This window comes from Zalophus californianus, chromosome 11, assembly GCF_009762305.2.
Source record: "Zalophus californianus isolate mZalCal1 chromosome 11, mZalCal1.pri.v2, whole genome shotgun sequence".
Lineage (NCBI taxonomy): Eukaryota > Metazoa > Chordata > Mammalia > Carnivora > Otariidae > Zalophus > Zalophus californianus.
In genome coordinates, this window is record NC_045605.1 from 5,986,697 (window position 1) to 6,007,514 (window position 20,818).

At 38.1% G+C, this 20,818-nt stretch overlaps 1 protein-coding gene across 4 annotated transcripts in view; it reads right to left on the minus strand.

The window, feature by feature from the left end:
- The window catches only part of C11H11orf65 (chromosome 11 C11orf65 homolog), a 70,153-nt gene extending 49,389 nt beyond the window's left edge, over window positions 1-20,764 (minus strand). For 2 of the 4 annotated variants that reach the window (XM_027580546.1, XM_027580543.1), the window contains exons 1-2: window positions 20,721-20,764; window positions 623-712 (exon numbers count right to left, since the gene is read on the minus strand). In XM_027580546.1, the coding sequence (XP_027436347.1) occupies window positions 623-703 (81 nt within the window). In that variant the 5' untranslated portion in view covers window positions 704-712; window positions 20,721-20,764. Of the gene's footprint in view, window positions 1-622; window positions 713-8,581; window positions 8,624-20,720 lie in introns of all 4 variants that reach the window. The other 2 variants (XM_027580544.1, XM_027580545.1) reach the window with 2 other exon arrangements.
- Window positions 20,765-20,818: the final 54 nt, after the last annotated feature.

Consider the following 20,818-nt stretch of genomic DNA (forward strand, 5'->3'; position numbering starts at 1 on the left):
CAAAGGTATTCTCGTGTGCTAGAAACAGAGCCATGCCACTTCACACAAAATTATCAAACACAGACAGTGTTACTGCTATCACAGAGGAAAGAGTAGAGTCATATTAGCTGTTGGCTCTCACCCAACCAGGTGAATCAACTCAGAATATTCCTTACACCAATGGGACCAGCCATACCCACACTAAAGCATGATAAATAAGTACGTTAATTCAGACACAGTTTATTATTAAACATTGTCTTCAAAAGTAGGTACTCAATAAATATTTAATAATTAAATATTTAATGTATCCCTAACACCTGTTCAAAAACCTGATTCCCGAGTCAAGAAATAAAATTTTAGAGGTTAAAGCCAAAAAACCCTAGTAGTGATATTTTCATTGATCGTAGCCATTATCAAAGTGACTGGCCCTGACCAGGAGTTCAGTAAGGATTTGTGAGGCTAAGAAGATAACTAATTAATGTTAAGTTTTTTAACTTCTAAACAATGTGTGCTTTTAAAGCAAAGGGTGGTACACAAATCCGTAAATATACTAAAAACTACCGAATTGTACACTTTCAACAGGTGAACCTTATGATATATAAATTATATTGCAATCAAGCTGCAAAAAGTGAAATAAACTCACAAGGAAACATTTCCAGGCCTTCTGAATGATTCTGGCAGCTTTATCCCTCTCTATAAGTTCTGACTCCTCTTTCCAAGGCATTTGAAAGTCCTAAAATAAGCAAAAAGGGTATATTCAAAATCTCTTTATAAACTCCATTATGAAACTCACTAGAACTCAAGAAAAACAGAAGCTGAGTAAAGGATATAATACTGATGAGATTTGGTATCAAAATAATTTTAATAGAAATAAAAATTTTACCTATTATTGATTGTCTTATATCCTCCAATTTGTTTCTTTTTCTAATTTAAACAACAATCTTGCAGAGCAGATTTTGCCAATTTGCTAATGTTAGAGATGAGACTGCACTTCAAGGCCCAAGGTCAAATAGTGATTGACTAAGCCAGTATTAAACCCATGTCAGTTTCTCTTGAAAATCCATGACCTTTCATGTCCCCATTCAATGACTTCAAATAGCTTTTTTTTTTTTTTTTTAAGATTTTTTATTTATTTATTTGACAGAGAGAGAGAGAGAGAGCAACTGAGCACAAGCAGGGGGAGCTGCAGAGGGAGAAGGAGAAGCAGGTTAAGTAGGGAGCCCAACGTGAGGCTTGGTCCCAGATCATGTCCTGAGCCAAAGGCAGATGCTTAACTGACTGAGCCACCCAGGCGCTCCCAAATAAGCTTTTCTTAATCAACAAGCACAATGACAGTTTCATCCCAAGTTTATCCAGGCTCCTAACCTAGAGTTAGAGATGATTATAGAATTTTTCTTACTTTGTAACTTGCAAATGTGCTGACAAGTTAATAAATCATGCATTAAACTGCCAGAAAAAGAGACGAAGCCTGACTACTAAGAAGCAAAACAAAATTACTAGTTCTAGCCATAATTTTTATTAATACTGTGAAGAAATAAGTAATGGGAGAAGCCAGAAAAGCATAGTTTCGGAGTCCTTTAAAAAGTTGCAGCAGACAGAGAGGATCCTGGGAATAAAGGGGACTAAGGAAGCACCAGGAATGTATCTTCCCATCTAGACAACCGCACTGGCCGAATCTAATGTCACTGTTTGGGACTCTGGACTCTACTGAAGTCTTGCAACTCCCAGAGGAAGGCTTGGGGGTAAATGGCGGTTAACTCTGGTCAATTCTGGCTCTTTGCCCAGCCCTAGCTATCCACTCCCTCCCCTCAGCCCCAGCGGCAGCTGCGTACATGTGCAGGAACAACCTGCACACAGCTTGTGGGGGAGCGGCTGGGGAAAAAGGACTCTGTCCTGGAAATACAGGAGGTCTGTGCTGGGATTGTTGGCTGCTGCCTCTGATTACAGAGGTGCAGACAAACAGGAGGGCAGTCATTGCTGCTGCACCCCCACCCTCCACCATTGTTGCAAGCCCTTCCCATCTGGCAACTTCCAGGGAACTTAAAGGGTTTTTCCTTCCCTCTACATTGTTCTCCTTTCCCCCTCTGGGGGCCAGGCATTCAAAACTAGGACATTCAAAAATAACTATAAAGAGGGAGAAAATTAGAAAGTGACCCGTCATTTCCAGGGAAAGGCACAGACTCAGAAAACTGAGACCTTAAGTTTACAATTCCGGCTGATCCTTAACTGATCCTTGTAAGCTATGGAAACGGTCTACAGCAATTAAAAAAAAGAAAACACACACACACACACAAACAACACAGTAAACTCTGAGGAAAGGAAAGAAGCTCATTTCCAGAGTACCTGCATTATTAAATTCAAATTTCCACTTTTCAACAAAAAATTATAAGGCATATAAAGAAGCACAGAATGATGGCTCACTCAAGGAAAAAAGTAAATCAACAGAAACTGAGCCTGAAAAAGACCTGATGGTAGATCTACTAGACAAAGACCTTAAAACACTGTTTTAAAGATGCTCAAAAAACTGAAGGAAGATCTGGAGAAATTCAAGAAATGCTGCACAAAATGGAAATATCTATAAAGAAACAAAACCTAAAAAGAGACCAAATAGAAACTCTGAAGCTGAAAAGTAGAATAACTGAAAGGAACAATTTATTAGTGGGATTCAAAAGCATAGTTAAGCAGGCAGAAGAAATAATCAGCATACTTGAAGATAAACCAAAGGAAGCTGTTAAGTCTGAGAAAGAAAAAAGAGTGAATAAAAGTGAATAGAGCCTAAGAGACCTATGGTACACCAGTAAGCAGACCAACATGCACATTGTGGGAGTCCCAGAAGGAGAAAAGAAAAAGAAGGGGGAAGAAAAGGTATCTCAAGAAATAATGGCTGAAAAATGCCAAATTTGATGAAATACATGAATATCAACATCCCAGAAGCTCAACAGACTCCAAGTAAGATCAACTCAAAGATACATCCACACTAAGACACATTATAATTAAAGTTTTGAAAGCCAAAGATAAAGAGAAACCCTTGAAAACAACAAGGGAGAAGTGATTCATCATATACAAGGAATTTTTAATACATTAACAGATTTCTCATCAGAAACTTTGGAGGCCAGAAGGCAGTGGGTCAATATATTCAAACTGCTTAACAACAACAACAAAAAAAGACAAGAATCCTACATCTAACAAACCTGCTCTTGGAGAGTAAGGGAGAAATTAAGACATTCCCAGATAAACAGAAGCTGTAAGAGTTCATTGCTACTAGACCTGCCCTGCAAGAAATGTTCAAGAGAATCCTGCAGGGAAAAATGAGAGGACACCTGACAGTAACTCAAAGTTATATGAAGAAATAGGAATTTCATTAAAAGTAAATACATGGGCAGTTATAAAAGCTAATATTATTGTAACAATAATTTGTAACTCTATTTTTTGTTTTTTACATGATTTAAGAGAACAATATATTTTTTTTTAAAATTATAATTCTAAAAACTAGAATTACGGTAACTTTGGTTTGTAATTCCACATACTGTTTAATTTAAAAGACAAGTATATTTAAAATATTAGATTGTGTTTTGGGGCACACAACGTATAAAGATGTAATTTTGTAACATCAACAATTAAAAGGAGTTGGGATGGAGCTGTAAAAGAGGAGTTTTGTATGTTAATGAAGTTAAACTGGCATAAATCCACAATGGAGTGCTTTAACTTTAGGATGTTAAATGTAATCCCCACGGTAACCACAAAGGAAACAGCTACAGAGTATACACAAAAGGAAATGAGAAATGAATTTAAATGTTTCACTATAAAAAATCAACTAAACACAAAAGAAGACAGTAATGCAGGAAATGATTTAAAAGTTATAAAGCAGGGATGCCTGGGTGGCTCAGTTGGTTAAGTGTCTGCCTTCAGGTCATGATCCCAGGGTCCTGGGATCGAGTTCTGCATCAGGCACCCTGCTCAGCGGAGAGCCTGCTGCTCCCCCTGCTAGTGCTCACTCACTCTCTCTCTCTCTGACAAATAAATAAATATTTTTTAAAAAAGTTATAAAGCATATAGAAAACAAATAGCAAAGACAGAAGTAAGGCCCTCTTTCTCAGTAATTACTTTAAATGTAAATGGTTTAAACTCTGCAATCAAAATACAGAGATTTGCAGCATGGATAAAAACACAAAATCCAACTATATGCTATGCAAAATAGACTCACATTAGATTCAAAGACACAAACAGACTGAAAGTGAAAAGATGGAAAAAGATATTCCATGCAAATAGTAACCAAAAGAAAGGAGTGGTGGCTATCTTAATATCAGACAAAATAGACTTTAAATATAAAACCTAATTATTCCACAAAAAACTTTCAGAACTAAAAAAATGAACTCAACAAAGTAGCAGGTATAAAGCCACCACAGGAAAATCAGTTGCATTTCTCTACAGTAACAATGAACAATCTGAAAAGGAAAGTACAAAAATAATTATATATATATATATATATTAGCATCAACTAGAATAAAATACTTAGGAATTAATTTCATCAAGTAGGTAGAAAGACTTGTACAATGAAAACTACAAAACACTGAATGAAATTAAAGAGACATAAATAAATGAACGTGCCATTTCATGTTCATAGATTGGAAGACTTAATATTTTTAAGATGTCAATACCACCCAAAGTGATCTATAGATTGAATGCAATCCCTAACAAAATTCCAATGACATTGTTTTGCAGAAATACAAAAGCCCACTTCAAAATTTATGTGGAATCTCTAGACACCCAGAATAGCTAAAATAGAAAAAGAAAGAAGCTGGAGGACTAACACATCCTAATTTCAAAACTTACTATACAGCTACAGTACTCAAAACGATGTGGCACTGGCATAAAGACAAACACACAGACTAACTGAATAAACATCTCAGAAATAATCCCTTACATATACATACCATAAACCCTTACATATACATTTTGACAGGTGCCAAGACCATTCAATGGGCAAAGAATAATCTTCTCAACAGTGTTGAGAAAATTGGATATCCACATGCAAAAGAATGAAGACTCTTTTCTAGCACCATATACAAAACTGAACTCAAAATGGATTAAATTATTGAATATAAGACCTAAAACCATAAAATGCTTAGAAGAAAAGAGGTCAAAAGTTTTACAACACTGGATTTGGTGATGACTTCTTGGATATACACCAAAAGAATACGCAACAAAAGTGAAAACAGACAAATGAGACTTCATGAAAAAATAAAATTATATGCATCAATAGATACTAGCAACAAAATAAAAAAACAACTCACAGAGTAGGAGAAAATATTAACATGTATCTGATAAGGGTTTAACATCCAGAATAGAGAACTCCCTAAACCCAACAAAAACCAAACCTGATTTTAAAAATGGACAATATATTTCTCCAAATAAGATATACAAACAACCAATAATCACACAAAACATGCTCTACATCACTAATCATTAGGGAAATGCACATGAAAACTATAATGAGATACCACCTCATACTCATTAGGATGGTTACTATCAAAAAAACAGAAAATAAGAAATGTTGGCAAAGATGTGGAGCAATTGGCACTTTTGTGCACTGTTGGTAAGAATATAAAATGGTAAAACCACTATGGAAATACGGCAATTCCTAAAAACCTAAAAATAAAAATACCATATGATTTAGCAATTTCATTTCTAGGTGTATATGAAAAAGAAGTGAAAGTAGGATCTCAAAGAGAAATTTGTATACCCAAGTTCATAGCAGCATTATTCCCAATAGCTAAACATAAGAACAACCCAAGTGTCCACTAATGGATGAATAAACAAAATGTTATATATACATACAATATAATATTACTTAGCTATTAAAAGAATGGAAATCTGACACACACTATAACATGGATAAACCTTGAGGATATTATGCTAATTGAAATAAGCCAGTCATAAAAAGACAAATACTGTATGATTTTACCTAGATGAGATACTTACAGAAGTCAAAATCATAGACACAAAGTAGAATGGTGGTTGCCAGTGGCATGGTGGGGGTACAGGTTGATTATGGTTTAATGGGTATGGGTTTCAGTTCTACAAGATGAAAAGAGTTATGGAGGTTGATGGTGGTGATGGCTGCACAACATTATGAAGGTGAACTGTACGCTCGCTCACAAATGGTTAAGATGGTTAATATTGCTTTTTGCATATTTTACCACACATAAAAAATTTGTAGTAAGCTCAATTCTTTCTTATATTGCTTAAGCATTTATTATCCTAAAAAAGGATGTCATTCAAAATTGAATGACTGATTAGTCAAATAATGGAACTGTTCCAATATTGCTCCAATGTTATCAGAAAAGTGTACTGCAAGAATTGTTTCTCTAGGTTATGTAAGTTGTGTACAACAATTCTATTTGTTGTCCGTATACGTAAGGAAATACAAGCTATAGATAAGCTTTATAAGTAACCCACTCTTTTTGATAGTTTTTTTACACGGAACCATAGAATGAAGACTACTGAACTGAGAGACTGCCCATGTGGTTTAGTTTTACTTCATACTGCTACTTAATGTAAGCTTAGACAAATAGCTCAACATCTTTAGGCTTCGGTTTCATCAGCTGTAAAATAAAAGCACTGCAATAAATTAACTCCAAAGGCGCTTTCAGTGTCCCAATTCTGTGAGGTTACATTATAAAGGACACAATGCTCCAATAGTTAAATAAAAAGGAAAAAAAAAGGGTCCTGCACTGAACACAGGGAGAAACATGGGTTTTACTTAATCTCTGTTACTAATACTTCACAGTATATTGTTATCCATTACATTTATAACAGCAATACGGTTCTGAGATGCTTTATCATAGTCCAAACTAAGTGAATAAATTCTGCCCCAAATTTTAAAATCCTGAACTGTTGCTCGTAAAATGTGAAATTTATAAGGATTTATAAATTCCCAATCCCTTAAGTATTTAAATATATAACAGACATTAACTAATACACGCATTGTATTTAGAGAGACAAAGACCAAAGAGAAAAATTCTCTATCAGATATGCCATTTATAGGAAAAATTAAAGAAAAAAAATTTTCTTTCTTATTTTCTCTTGATGTTTATTTTCAAGCTTAAAACTAAAGACGGAGTGCCTGGGTGGCTCAGTCGTTAAGCGTCTGCCTTTGGCTCAGGTCACGATCCCAGTGTCCTGGGATCGAGTCCCGTATTGGGCTCCCTGCTCAGCGGGAAGCCTGCTTCTCCATCTCCCAACTCCCCCTGCTTATGTTCCCTCTCTCGCTATGTCTCTGTCAAATAAATAAAATCTTAAAAAAAAAACCTAAAAAATAAAAAAACAAAAACAAAACTAGAGATGTTTTCTTCCTGACTGTATATATTGTTGAGTTTTAAAAAAATTGATATTTTTAACAATAGGGAGAAGGTGCTCTATGAAAAACAATGTATGATTTTTTTCTTTCTCTTCAAATAGTTTTAATACTATAGGAGGCATGGGGATAGAGGTTAAGTCTGTGGGTCTAAAGTGAGATACATGGGGATTTAAATTTTTTTTTTTTTTAAGATTTTATTTACTTGAGAGACACCGAGAGAGAGAAAGTACAAGAGCTGGGAGAGTCAGGGCGCCTCGGTGGCTCAGTTGGTTAAGCGACTGCCTTCGGCTCAGGTCATGATCCTGGAGTCCCGGAATCGAGTCCCACATCGGGCTCCCTGCTCAGCAGGGAGTCTGCTTCTCCCTCTGAGCCTCTTCCCTCTCGTGCTCTCTGTCTCTCATTCTCTCTCAAATAAATAAATAAAATCTTTAAAAAAAAAAAAAAGAGCAGGGAGAGTCAGAGGGAGAAGCAGACACCCCGCTGAGTGGGGGAGGCCAATGCGGGGCTCATGACCTGAGCAGAAGGCAGACACTTAACCACTGAGCCACCCAGGCGCTCCATGGGGGTTTAAATATTTAAAAAAATTCTACCTCATACTTAGCTGGGTGATCTTGAGTAAGTTATTTAACTTACTTCAACTTCAGTTCCTCATCTGTGAAATATGGGGACTCATACATAGTACCTATCTCATAGAATTAGGAGGATTAAATTAGGTAATACAGGTGAAGCATCGAGTACTGTAACTACTCAATGCAATGTATCTTTTATTATAATACAAACAATTTTTAAAAATAGGAACTATCCATGTACACTGTTCTGGTTTAAAAAGTGATGTAACAACATTTTAAGCAATTCATTATCACAATTTACAGATAACTATTCGCACAAATTATAGTAAGGAATATTTGGGGCTTACAATGTTTGCTAATTTGTGTCAAAGGATAGTATTTTGAGATACACTCTTCTTAGCAAGAAGGTGGAGAAGAAATGAAGTATAGTTTATCAGTGTATTTCAGGACACTTAAGGGAAAAAAAAGTTTTCTTTTTGAATAGTGTGATAATCAGCTTTAATAATTTTTAAGGATACTGTCCCTATTTCTATCATTAAGAGAAATAAATACAGATGATAACTTTGCCATCTGTGATTTATCGTCATTTTAAAAAATCATACAAAAATTTCAACTTTGAAACGTGAGAAAAAAATAGAAAAATAATTATACTGAATTTTGAAATAGTGGTCACCTTGATTCATTACTCATGTTTTCCTGTCCATGTTCTTTTTCACTGGTCAAAATACAGAATACAGATATTTGGTTATTCACAAATAAACATAGCATTAGGGCAATATTTAAAAGGCATTAGAAGAATGTGTAAATATCATTCCTTATTTAATATCTTCTTACTGTTTAAAATCCAAAATTATTTATACTACTGTCTAGATTTAGTTACTTTAAAAGTTATATAAATGACACACATACATTCTTATAGTAAAAGTTTCAAATATAGAATAGAGTAAAAGTTAAAATCCTCCATCTCCATTTCTTCTAGACCAGTCCTCTCTTCAAAGGTTAACTTTATCCATTAATAGATGTGTGACTCTTCCAGATCTTTTCTTATATATTTAAAATTTAAATGTATATATATGTATACATGTACACCCATATATACATATGTACACACACACACACTACACACAGGTTTGTTTTCATCAGTGTGATGAAACTATACATATTTTCTGCTTTCTTTACTTAACAGTATGTGTTGGAAGACTTTTCCATGTTAATGCATATTTCCTCACTCTTTATAGTTGCACAGTATTCCTGGATACACCATAATTTATTTACTCTTTAGTACTGAACAGTATTGAATAGATTGTTTCTATTTTTTGCTGTTACAATTACAAAATGACTATTCTTATACATATATTTGGGTACATGTACAACCATTTTTGTTGGATAGGAATAAAAAGGAGGTTTTATTCCCATCTACTCTTTCATACTGTGTGGTTTTGGTTTTATGATGTACATGTAGTTCAAATATATACAACTGCATTTAAAGAAGGAAGCGGGGGTGCTCCTGGGTGGCTCAGTTGGTTAAGCATCCAACTCTTGGTTTTGGCTCAGGTCATGATTACAGGGTTGTGAGATGGGGCCCCGAGTTGGGCTCTACTGCTCAGAGGGGAGTCTGCTTGAGATACTCTCTCTCCCTGCCCCTCTGCCTCTCCTCCTGCTAACAAATAATCTTAAAAAAATAAATAAAAGGAATGGAGTATGCTCATTAAAATTTTGATACTGCCATCCTCTCCTCAAACACTGATCAATTTACATGTATAAACATGTATAAACTATGAATGCTTCACTTCTAGGTTTTACAAAAATGAAAAACTAAACATAAATCAGACATAAGGACTATTGTGGATCTATTAATAATCTCTCCGGTAATTAAGCTGTGATAATCTGTTATCAATGCTCAGTGATTTAAGGTATAAAGTGACATATGTGGGTATGTGCACACATGTGTATAACTATGTATGTATGAGTTTGAATGTTAACAGTGGTGATAGAATTAAGAAAGAATTTTAAATGGTTATTTTGCTTACTTCTACAATGAACATATATTACTTGAATAATAAGAAGAGTTTTTTAAAAAATGAGTTGGTCATCAGCAGGACAACTCATTGCAGGCTTGACCCAAAAGGGGTCAGGGTGGATCTTCTGCAGGTGGATCTCTAAGAGCTGTGCTACTGTGAGTGTGGCTCACAGACCTATGCCAGTCTGAATTGGCATGTTACCAGATGAAATAAAGAAACTGAGAGTAGTCAGAAAGTCTTGCAGCAATTTGACACTGCTGTGGTACACAAACACACCATCAGTGGGATTCTAGTTTGTATGGTACATCTCTGTTATTTGCTTTCCTTTCTCTAGTAAGTCACTTTTACGTTATTAAAGTAATGGCCCACATATTGGAAACAAATTTTTAAAAGCTTCCTCACCACTGAAAATTGCTCTAAAGTTTAGTCTTAGGATCAGGCCCAGGAGTTACATTCAGCTGATTTTGTGCTTAACACTCTAGAAACTGGCATCTGTAACAACAATAGATGATACCCTTGTACATATACCAGACACCAATTGTGAGGATCTTAATCTTGCTTGAGTTCTTACTCTGACTTCAGTCTCCTTGTTTGGATGGGGTTTAGTAGGGTGGGTGTTGGTAATGAGAGGCAGACTTTAACATTTCATTAATATCATACAGCAATTAAAAACTGTTTTGAATAAATACTTATTGAAGAGAAGGCTAAACATTTTCCATATTATATTAATTTATTATTGTTTTGAGCACAAAGCTGAATGAAATGGAGGGAGCCATTCACATACCTGAAGAACTTTGTAGGCAGATAGAAGAGCAAAAGTGAAGACACAGAAATAGGAGCCTGGAACAGGAAGAAGGCCAGTGTGACTATAGCCAAAGAGAAGAGGTAGGAGATCAAAGTAGAGAGGTAGTGGTATCACAGATCCCACAGGACCTTCCATTTGAAAAGTGAGAACTTTAAGTGTGATGGGTAGCTATTGGATGGTTATACCAGAGCAATAACATGACCTCACTTGTGTTTTTTTAAGTATCATTCTGAAGGGGGGCAAAAGGAAACAAAAAAACTAAGCTTGCTCTGGCTCATCCATGAATAATTATGCAATCATACTATGTATATATTAGTATTAACTCTACCAATATGTGTTACAATAGTAATACCCTGTAATTACATACTCTATGATAATATCACCCGTGATGATATCAATTTGGATGTAACATGATTGCTGACTAGCTTCTGTCTCCAAAGTAGACTGACCCTGGATATTTAGTTACTTTGGATTAAATCAATGTTATATTGTATGCAATTAAATTTCTGAATCCTACTTAGTATTATGGCAGGATTTCTCTGTTGTTTTAATTAGGAAGACGAGGGGAGAGGATGAGTGTGTGTAAGTATATATGTGTGTTGTGGCACTTTGGTGTAAGAGGTTTGTATTATAGAAAATTATCAGATAATAACTACATCTAAAACAAATCAAGAATAGAATAATATGTTATTTAAAATATGGAGAAAATACTTGATGTTTAAAGAAAAAGATATTTCTGTGTAGCCAGAAAACTGGCTGGCTCAGTTGGTAGAGCATGCAATGTTTAATCTCAGGATTATGAGTTCGAGCCCTACATGGATTGCGGAGCCTACTTGAAATTAAAACTAAGATAACATAAAATAAAATATGGAGTTAAAAACCTAAAGAACTACATGTGCAATAAAGAAGATAAAACAGAACGGTGGGATAAAGAACGATCAGGGCTATGTTAGCACAAGTAGTCAGCAAAGGCCTCTCTACTGAGGAGACGTTGATTTTCATGATGCAAAGCAGCAACTACAGGAAAATTGTAGACGAGAGTTCTAGGCACAGGGAATAGAAGATAAAAACACTCTGAGATAAGGAGGTTGGTGTGTTCAAGTGGCTGAAAGAAGGAAAGCAGTGTTGTTGGAGCTTAGAGAAGAGGCAGAAGTATGGGGAAAAGGTCAAAGAGGTAGGCAGGCACTGTACTATAATTATATGGGAAATGACTACAAACTTCTGGTTTGGATGGTGCACCACAGCTGGCTTGTATTAGCTGAGTGGAACCAAAATTTAAATTTTCAAGAATTTTATAAGCTAGTTTTTAAACACAGTGATTACTAAAAAATATTTAAGCTTACAAATAAATAAAGGTAACAAACACTAAAAATTTATCACCTCTATTTATCATACTATTATAGGGGATCATAATGTACCACCTTAAAATATGCCAGTTTGGCATAAGGATTATTTTGAGCTAAAGGCAATCTAGAAAACAAATGCATGAAAAGCTCTCTACCCTCCCCATCTGCCTAAAAGTGAGACACAAATTCCCCTTTGTTGTCTCTCTCCTTTACTGTACCAACAGGAGAAAAATAAGCATTATCACCAGAGATAAGAAGTCAGCACTGAGATGGGTCTTTACAAACAAACCTTACTAAAATAACCCTTACCTTTAATAATTTCCCTATTTACCTTCCCATAATTTACCACCTCTAGAAGTCCAAAATCCTTTCCTTTGTCTTGTCACTTCACAAATTTATCACCCTTTGGTAAAATGGTATATAAAACCCTGAGTCTAACCTCCTCTTTGGGTTTTAAATTCCTTTTCTTTCTCTTTTTTTAAAGATTTTATTAATTTTGAGAGAGAGAGCATAAGCGAGCACAGGGGCAAGGGGTGGTGCCAGAGGTAGAGGGAGAATGTCAAGAAGATTCCCTGCTGAGCCCAATGTGGGGCTCCATCTCATGACCTTGAGAACATGACCTGAGCTGAAATCAAGAGTCAGATGTTCAACTGAATGAGCCACCCAGGCACCCCTGGGATTTTAATTCCTTTTTGTGAGACCCCCATGTGCATGTAAAATTGAAATATTAACATCAAACACAATTTGTTTACCATTTCTCTGGTTAGTCAGTCTTTTGTGAGTTTAATTTGTGGGTCCCAATTATAAACCTAAGATAGTATAGAAAAAGTTTTTTCCTTCCCTACATTTTATTACTATTTATTTCTTGAGGTTATTTATGTTCATTGCAGTGCCATTGCTGATAATTGTGGCTGGATTCTTTGTTGTGGAGGCTGTCCCGTATATGGCAGGATGTTTAGCAAAATCCCTGGACTCTATCCACTAGATGCCAGTAGCACAACTGTGACAAGCAAAAATGTCCTCAGACATTGCCAAATGTCCCCTGGGGAGCAAGATCACCTGTGGTTGAGAACTACTAGCCTCCATGTGCTACCTACTGGTATCTGCATGGTGGAAATAATATATTATGGTGCACTAGGGCACATTTCTTCCCAATACTGGAGGTCACTTTGGTATCTTGAAATTCCCCAAGGCCAGGGTATTTTCATCTCAAAAATTGACAAACAGTACAAATCAGGTCTTGATTTACTGTTTTGCTGGTTGTCTAGACTGAAGAAAGTGATGGTGAAAATATTAACGGACACTACATTTATACACATGCCGTGTATATTACCATTACATTACGGGAAGCACAAAATCCTGACACAGTATCTTTCAGTATTCAACATTAACCTGATTCAGAAACAAGTCACTCACATCACTGAGGAATGATGATATTCTGCATATTTCAAGAAAGAGTATGTGCTCAGTTGTGTCAAATGCACAAGGAAGGTCAAGTAAATTGAGAATAAAGAACTAGATTTGGCCAGATAAAGTCACTGGTAACCTTATTAAGTACTGTTTACAGCAGAGTAGCAAGGAAGAAAGCCTGGCATGGGTTAAGAAGAAGGCAAAGTCGAGACAGTAAGTACAATAACACCTGCTTAGAAGCAGTTACAGAGCAACAGCTGGTGGGCAAGAACGGACTCCAGGGGTGTTTTTTTAAATATGAGAAACATTAAAGCATATTAAGATGTTGTTAGGTATGATCCCATAGTGAGGGAGAAAATAAAGGTGACAGAGAGGCATTAATTGAAGGGTGGAAGTCTTTTGAGTAGGTTTAAGAGAACACAGTCCAGAGAAGAGAGCGGGTAGGGACAGTTGGTGGCATAAATGAGCAGCGACACCAGTTTCACAGGGTTATTATGAGGCTCTAAATTAACCAACGTGAAAACACTGCTTCATTTGTAAGATCCTAAAAAGTACCATTGAACCACTGCTCAAGTAATGAAGGAATTTACTACATCCAGGTTCCACTTGCAGATTCAGAAATGGAAGATTTTTTTTATCTATCTCAAACCAATAATTTTTATTTTAATAGATTACGGCTCCGCTGATCTTTTATCTTCATAAGAAAAAGCCCCCAAGATAAGTCTTTGAATTCTCAGTACCACTTACTTTAAAAGCTGGGAAAGAGTGGGCTAGTCTGTGTCCAGAAGGGAAAAGGGGATGCATGTTGGGGGGCAGTCTAAAGAGTGAACCAAGGACTCAGAAAAGATGGCGGAGGAGTAGGGGACCCTATTCCAACTGGTCCCCTGAATTGAGCTGGATATCTACAAGACCACTCTGAACACCCACGAAATCAGCCTGAGATGTAAGAAGATTGATCTGGATCTCTACAAACAGAATATCACAGGTGGTTGGTTTCGAGGTATGAAGCAGGCAGCCGTGATTGCGCAGGCACATATTGGAAGATAAACAGAAGGGGGAGCCAGCCATTGGGATCCTACACTGCTGGTGAGCAAAAGCCTCCTGCGCTGGGGATGGGGCACAGACTCACAGACCGATAGCAGTGGGGAAAGGACTTTAGGGAAGCCCCCCGGGGCCGGAAACCCGGAGTGGCGGGGCCATGCATGTGAACTGGGGACGGCTGGGGGTTTTAGAAGCACAAAGGGCAGAGACGTGCCTCAACGTGGAGCCGAGGACTGGGAACGCTGCTGAGGGGTGCACAACCCAGGACACTGCAGTTTATAGCAGCACAGATAGAAATGCAGATACTGTGGCCTGGAGAACTCCCTGAAGAACAGACTGTGATCTCTGTTCTGAGGCAGAGGGTTGGAAATGGTCTCTTCTGCTCTGACTCTTGGAAGAGATGTGGAAAACCACAAGGTAAAGCTGCCAGAGAACAAAAGCCCAAAAGAAAACAGTTTTCACTGAGCCCATCCCCCCCACCCCGAGGCTGACAACCCTAAGGTCCCTACAAAACAGGTGCATCTTGCTTGGGTAGTGCTCAACAATTTGGACTCTATACATTCCTTCAACCACCCCTCAACAGAATGACTAGGAGGAGGAACCCCCAAAATAGGAAAGACTCAGAGACTGTGACTTCTGCCACAGATTCACAGATGGATACAGATATAATCAAGATGTAGGAAACGGACTTCACGGTAACAGTTATGAAGATGATGGCTACAATGGAGAAATCGATTAATGGCAACATAGAGTCTCTAAGGGCAGAAATGAAAGCTAAACTGGCAGAACTTAAAAATGCTATCAATGAGATCCAATCTAATCTAGGTACTCTAACAGCTAAGGTGAGTGAGGCAGAAGAACGAATTAGTGATCTAGAAACAAATCGATAGAAAAGAAGGAAAAAGAGGAGGCCTGGGAAAAACAGCTAAAAATCCATGGAAACAGAATTAGAGAAATAAGTGACTCCATGAAACGTTCCAATGTCAGAATTATTGGGATCCCTGAGGGGGTGGAGAGAGAGAGAGGACGAGAAGATATATCTGAGCAAATTGTAGCTGAGGACTTCCCTAATCTGGGGAATGAAACAAACATTCGTGTCCTAGAGGCAGAGAGGACCCCTCCCAAGACCAAGGAAAACAGGCCAACACCCAGCACGTATTAGTAAAACTCACAAATCTTAGAACCAAGGAAACCATCTTAAGGGCAGTTAGGGGGAAGAGATTCCTTATGAACAGAGGGAGGAACATCAGAATAATGTCAGACCTATCCACAGAGACCTGGCAAGCCAGAAAGGGCTGGCAAGACATATTGAGGGTACCAAACGAGAAGAACATGCAGCCAAGAATACTTTAGCCAAGAATACTTTATCCAGCAAGGCTGTCATTTAGAATGGATGGAGAGATGCAGAGCTTCCAGGACCGGCAGAAACTGAAAGAATATGTGACCACTAAGCTGGGCCTGCAAGATATATTAAGGGGAGGGGTTCTACAAAAGGAGAAAGACCCCAAGAGTGATATAGAACAGAAATTTACAGAGACAATCTATAGAAACAAGGACTTCTCAGGCAACATGATGACAATAAATTCATATCTTTCAATAATCACTCTCAATGTGAACAGCCTAAATGCTCCCATAAAATGGCACAGGGTTGCAGATTGAATAAAAAGACAGGACCCATCCATATGCTGTCTACAAGAGACTCATTTTGAACCTAAAGATACATCTAGACTGAAAATGAAGGGATGGAGATCCATCTTCCATGCCAATGGACCTCAAAAGAAAGTTGGGATAGCAATTCTTATATCAGACAAATAAGATTTTAAGCTAAAGACTGTAGTTAGAGACACAGAAGGACACTATATCATTCTTAAAGGGTCTATCCAACCAGAGGATCTACAATTGTAAATATCTATGCCCCCAACATGGGAGCATCCAAATACATAAGCCAGCTGTTAACCAAAATAGTCATGTTAATGATAATACATTAATTGTAGGAGACCTCAATGCTCCACTCTCAGCAATAGACAGATCATCTAAGCAGAAAATCAACAAAGAAACAAGAGCTTTGAATGACACACTGGACCAGATGGACCTCACAGATATATACAGAACACTCCACCCTAAAACAACAGAATACTCATTCTTCTCGAGCTCACATGGAACTTTCTCCAGAATAGACCACATAATTCGTCACAAATCAGATCTCAACCAATACCAAAAGACTGAGATTCTCAGACCATAATGCTTTAAAACTGGAACTCAATCACAAGAAAAAATTTGGAAGAAATTCAAACACTTGGAAGCTAAAGACCACTCTGCTCAAGAATGTTTGGGGCAATCAGGAAATCCAAGAACTTAAACAATTCATGGAAACCAATGAGAACGAAAACACATCGGTCCAAAACCTATGCAAGGTCCTAAGGGGGAAATACATAGCCATCCAAGCCTCACTGAAAAAGAATAGAAAAATCCCGCATTCACCAACTAACTTTACACCTTAAAGAACTGGAGAAAAAGCAACAAACAATGCCTAAGCCATGCATTAGAAGAGAAATAATTAGGATCAGAACAGAGATCAATGAATTAGAAACCAGAAACACAGTAGATCAGATCAACGGAACTAGAAGCTGGTTCTTTGAAAGAATTAGTAAGATCGAAAAACCACTGGCCAGAGTTATACAAAAGAAAAGAGAAAGGACCCAAATTAATAAAAATATGAATGAAAGGGGAGAGATCATAACTAACACCAAGGAAATAGAAACAATTATTGGAAATTATTATCAACAACTATATGCCAATAAATTGAGCAACTGGAAGAAATAGATGCCTTCCTGGAAACCTATAAACTCCCAAGACTGAAACAGGAAGAAATCGACAACCTGAATAGGCCAATAACCAGTAACGAGATTGAAGCAGTGATCAAAAACCTCCCAGAAAACAAGAGTCCAGGGCCTGATGGATTCCCTGGGGAATTCTACCAAACATTCAAAGAAGAAATAACACCTATTCTCCTGAAGCTGTTCCAAACAATAGAAACAGAAGGAAAGCTTCCAGACTCATTCTATGAGGCCAGCATTACCTTAATCCCCAAACCAGGCAAAGACCCCATCAAAAAGGAGAATTTCAGACCAATAGCCCTGATGTATATGGATTCCAAAATCCTCAACAAAATCCTAATAGGATCCAACAATACATTAAAAGGATCATCCACCACGACCAAGTGGGATTTATCCCCTGGATGTGAGGGTGGTTCAACATTCACAAATCAATCAATGTGATAGAACACATTAATAAGAGGAGAAAGAAGAACCATATGGGCCTCTCAATTGATGCAGAAAAAGCATTTGACAAAATACAGCATCCTTTCCTGATTAAAGCTCTTCAGAGTATAGGGATAGAGGGAACATGTCCTCAAGTTCATAAAATACATCTATGAAAAACCCAAAGCAAATATCATTCTCAATAGGGAAAAGCTGAGAGCCTTTCCCTTAAGATCAGGAACACGTCAAGGATGCCCACTCTCACCACTATTGTTCAACATAGTACTAGAAGTCCTGGCAACAGCAATCAGACAACAAAAAGAAATAAAAGGTATTCAAATTGGCAAAGAAGAAGTCAAACTCTCTCTCTTTGCAGATGATAAATGTGGAAAACCCAAGAGACTCCACCCCCAAATTACTAGAACTCATACAGCAATTCAGTAATGTGGCAGGATACAAAATCAATGCACAGAAATCAGTTGCTTTCTTATACACTAACAACGCAACTGTAGAACGAGAAATTAGAGAAATGATTCCATTTACAATAGCACCAAAAACCATAAGATACCTCAGAATAAACCTAACCAAAGAGGTAAAGTATCTATACTCTAGGGACTACAGAACACTCATGAAAGAAATTGAAGAAGACACAAAAAGATGGAAAAACATTCCATGCTCATGGATGGGAAGAATAAACATTGTTAAAATGTCTATGCTGCCCAGAGCAATCTATACCTTCAATGCCATCCCGATCAAAATTCCAATGACATTTTTCAAAGTGCTGGAACAAACAATCCTAAAATTTGTATGGAATCAGAAAAGACCCTGAATCGCCAAGGAAATGTCGAAAAAGAAAAACAAAGCTGGGGGCATCACGTTGCCCTATTTCAAGCTATATTACAAAGCAGTGATCACCGAGACTGCATGGTACTGGCACAAAAACAGACATATAGACCAATGGAACAGAATAGAGAGCCCAGATATGGAACCTCAACTCTATGGTCAAATAATCTTCAACAAAGTGGGAAAAAATATGCAACGGAAAAAAGACAGTCTCTTCAATAAATGGTGCTGGGAAAATTGGACAGCTATATACAGAAGAATGAAACGCGACCATTCTCTAACACCCTACACAAAGATAAACTCAAAATGGATGAAAGACCTCAATGTGAGACAGGAATTCATCAAAATCCTAGAGGAGAACATAGACAGTAACCCTTCGACACTGGCCACAGCAAGTTCTTTCAAGATACATCTCCAAAGGCAAGGGAAACAAAAGCAAAAATGAACTTTTGGGACTTCATCAAGATAAAAAGCTTCTGCACAGCAAAGGAAACAGACAACAAAACAAAGAGGCAACCCACAGAATGGGAGAAGATATTTGCAAATGACACTGCAGATAAAGGGCTGATATTCAAGATCTATAAAGAACTTCTCAAACTCAACACCCAAAAAAACAAATAATCAAGTCACAAAACAGGCAGAAGACAGGGAAATTCAAATCAAAAACCACACTGAGATACCACCTTACACCAGTTAGAATGGCAAAAATTGGCAAGGCAAGAAACAAATGTTGGAGAGGTTGTGGAGAAAGGGGAACCCTCTTACACTGTTGGTGGGAGTGCAAGTTGGTACAGCCACTTCGGAAAACAGTGTGGAGGTGCCTCAAAAATTTGAAAATACAACTACCCTCTGACCCAGCGATTGCACTCCTGAGTATTTACCCCAAAGACACAGATGTAGTGAAAAGAAGGGCCATATGTACCCCAATGTTCATAGCAGCAATGTCCGCAATAGCCCAACTGTGGAAAGAGCCGAGATGCCCTTCAACAGATGAATGGATAAAGAAGACGTGGTCCATATACACAATGGAATATTACTCAGCCATCAGAAAGGATGAATACCCAACTTCTACATCAACATGGATGGGACTGGAGGAGATGATGCTAAGTGAAATAAACTCAAGCAGAGAAAGTCAATTATCATATGGTTTCACTTCTTTGTGGAACATAAGGAACAGCAAGGACATTAGGAGAAGGAAGGGAAAAATGAAGGGGTGGGAATCGGAGGGGGAGACGAACCATGAGAGAGGATGGACTCTGAGAAACAAACTGAGGGTTCTAGCGGGGAGGGGGGTGGGGGATGGGTTAGCCTGGTGATGGGTGTTAAGGAGGGCACGTTCTGCGTGGAGCACTGGGTGTTATGCACAAACAATGGATTGTGGAACACTACATCAAAAACTAATGTACTGTGTATGGTGACTAACATAACAAAATAAAATTAAAAAAATAAAAATAAAAGCTGGGAAAGAGTATTAAAGCTAATTTGCTGGGATCGGAACCTACACTTCCTCCTTTCTTTTAGTAAATACATCAGTGTGTCTTGTGACGTTTTTTATCAGTTTTGTGATTTCGCTCTTCCTTTTTTCCTTGTAGTCCTTTATACCAGGGCTGAGGAGGGCAAACCACACTAACATACTGCTTAGGAACGCTTTTCCCTTTTCCAGCTCCAAATAACGCAATGAAAGGACAGAAAACCGTGTCATGAGTCGAACCCAGAAAAAAAAAAAAAAGGTGAGGTGGGTTAAAAAGTTATTTCGCCCTCGGCCTCAAGGGGGAGAAACCAAGTCTCTGCGGAGGTGCGCGGAGCGGGGACCGGGATGTGGCAGGACCAACAGGGAGCGCGTCCAGCCACAGCGGCGGCTGGGAGGGGTGCCAGTCGTGGGCAGTGCCGGAAGCCAGGAGCGGGAGGCCGCTGGGGGGAGGGCTTCAGGGACACCAGACGTTTCTAAGGGGTGGGCTGGGGAGCGGAACTCAAGGGCAGGGGGCCTTCAGGGCGCTGGAGAAGGACAGGCTCAGACCAGGCGCCACAAAGGCGAGCGGAACTGCTGTGGTACTGGCAGAGAGGGAGGGGACACTGTCCCCTTCACCTGTCAATCGCGGCGGGCCCGGGCTCGGCTGGACTCTTCGGTTACACGGCAGACGGAAATGACGCGACTCCACTTCCGTTCTGACCCGCCTCGAGGCC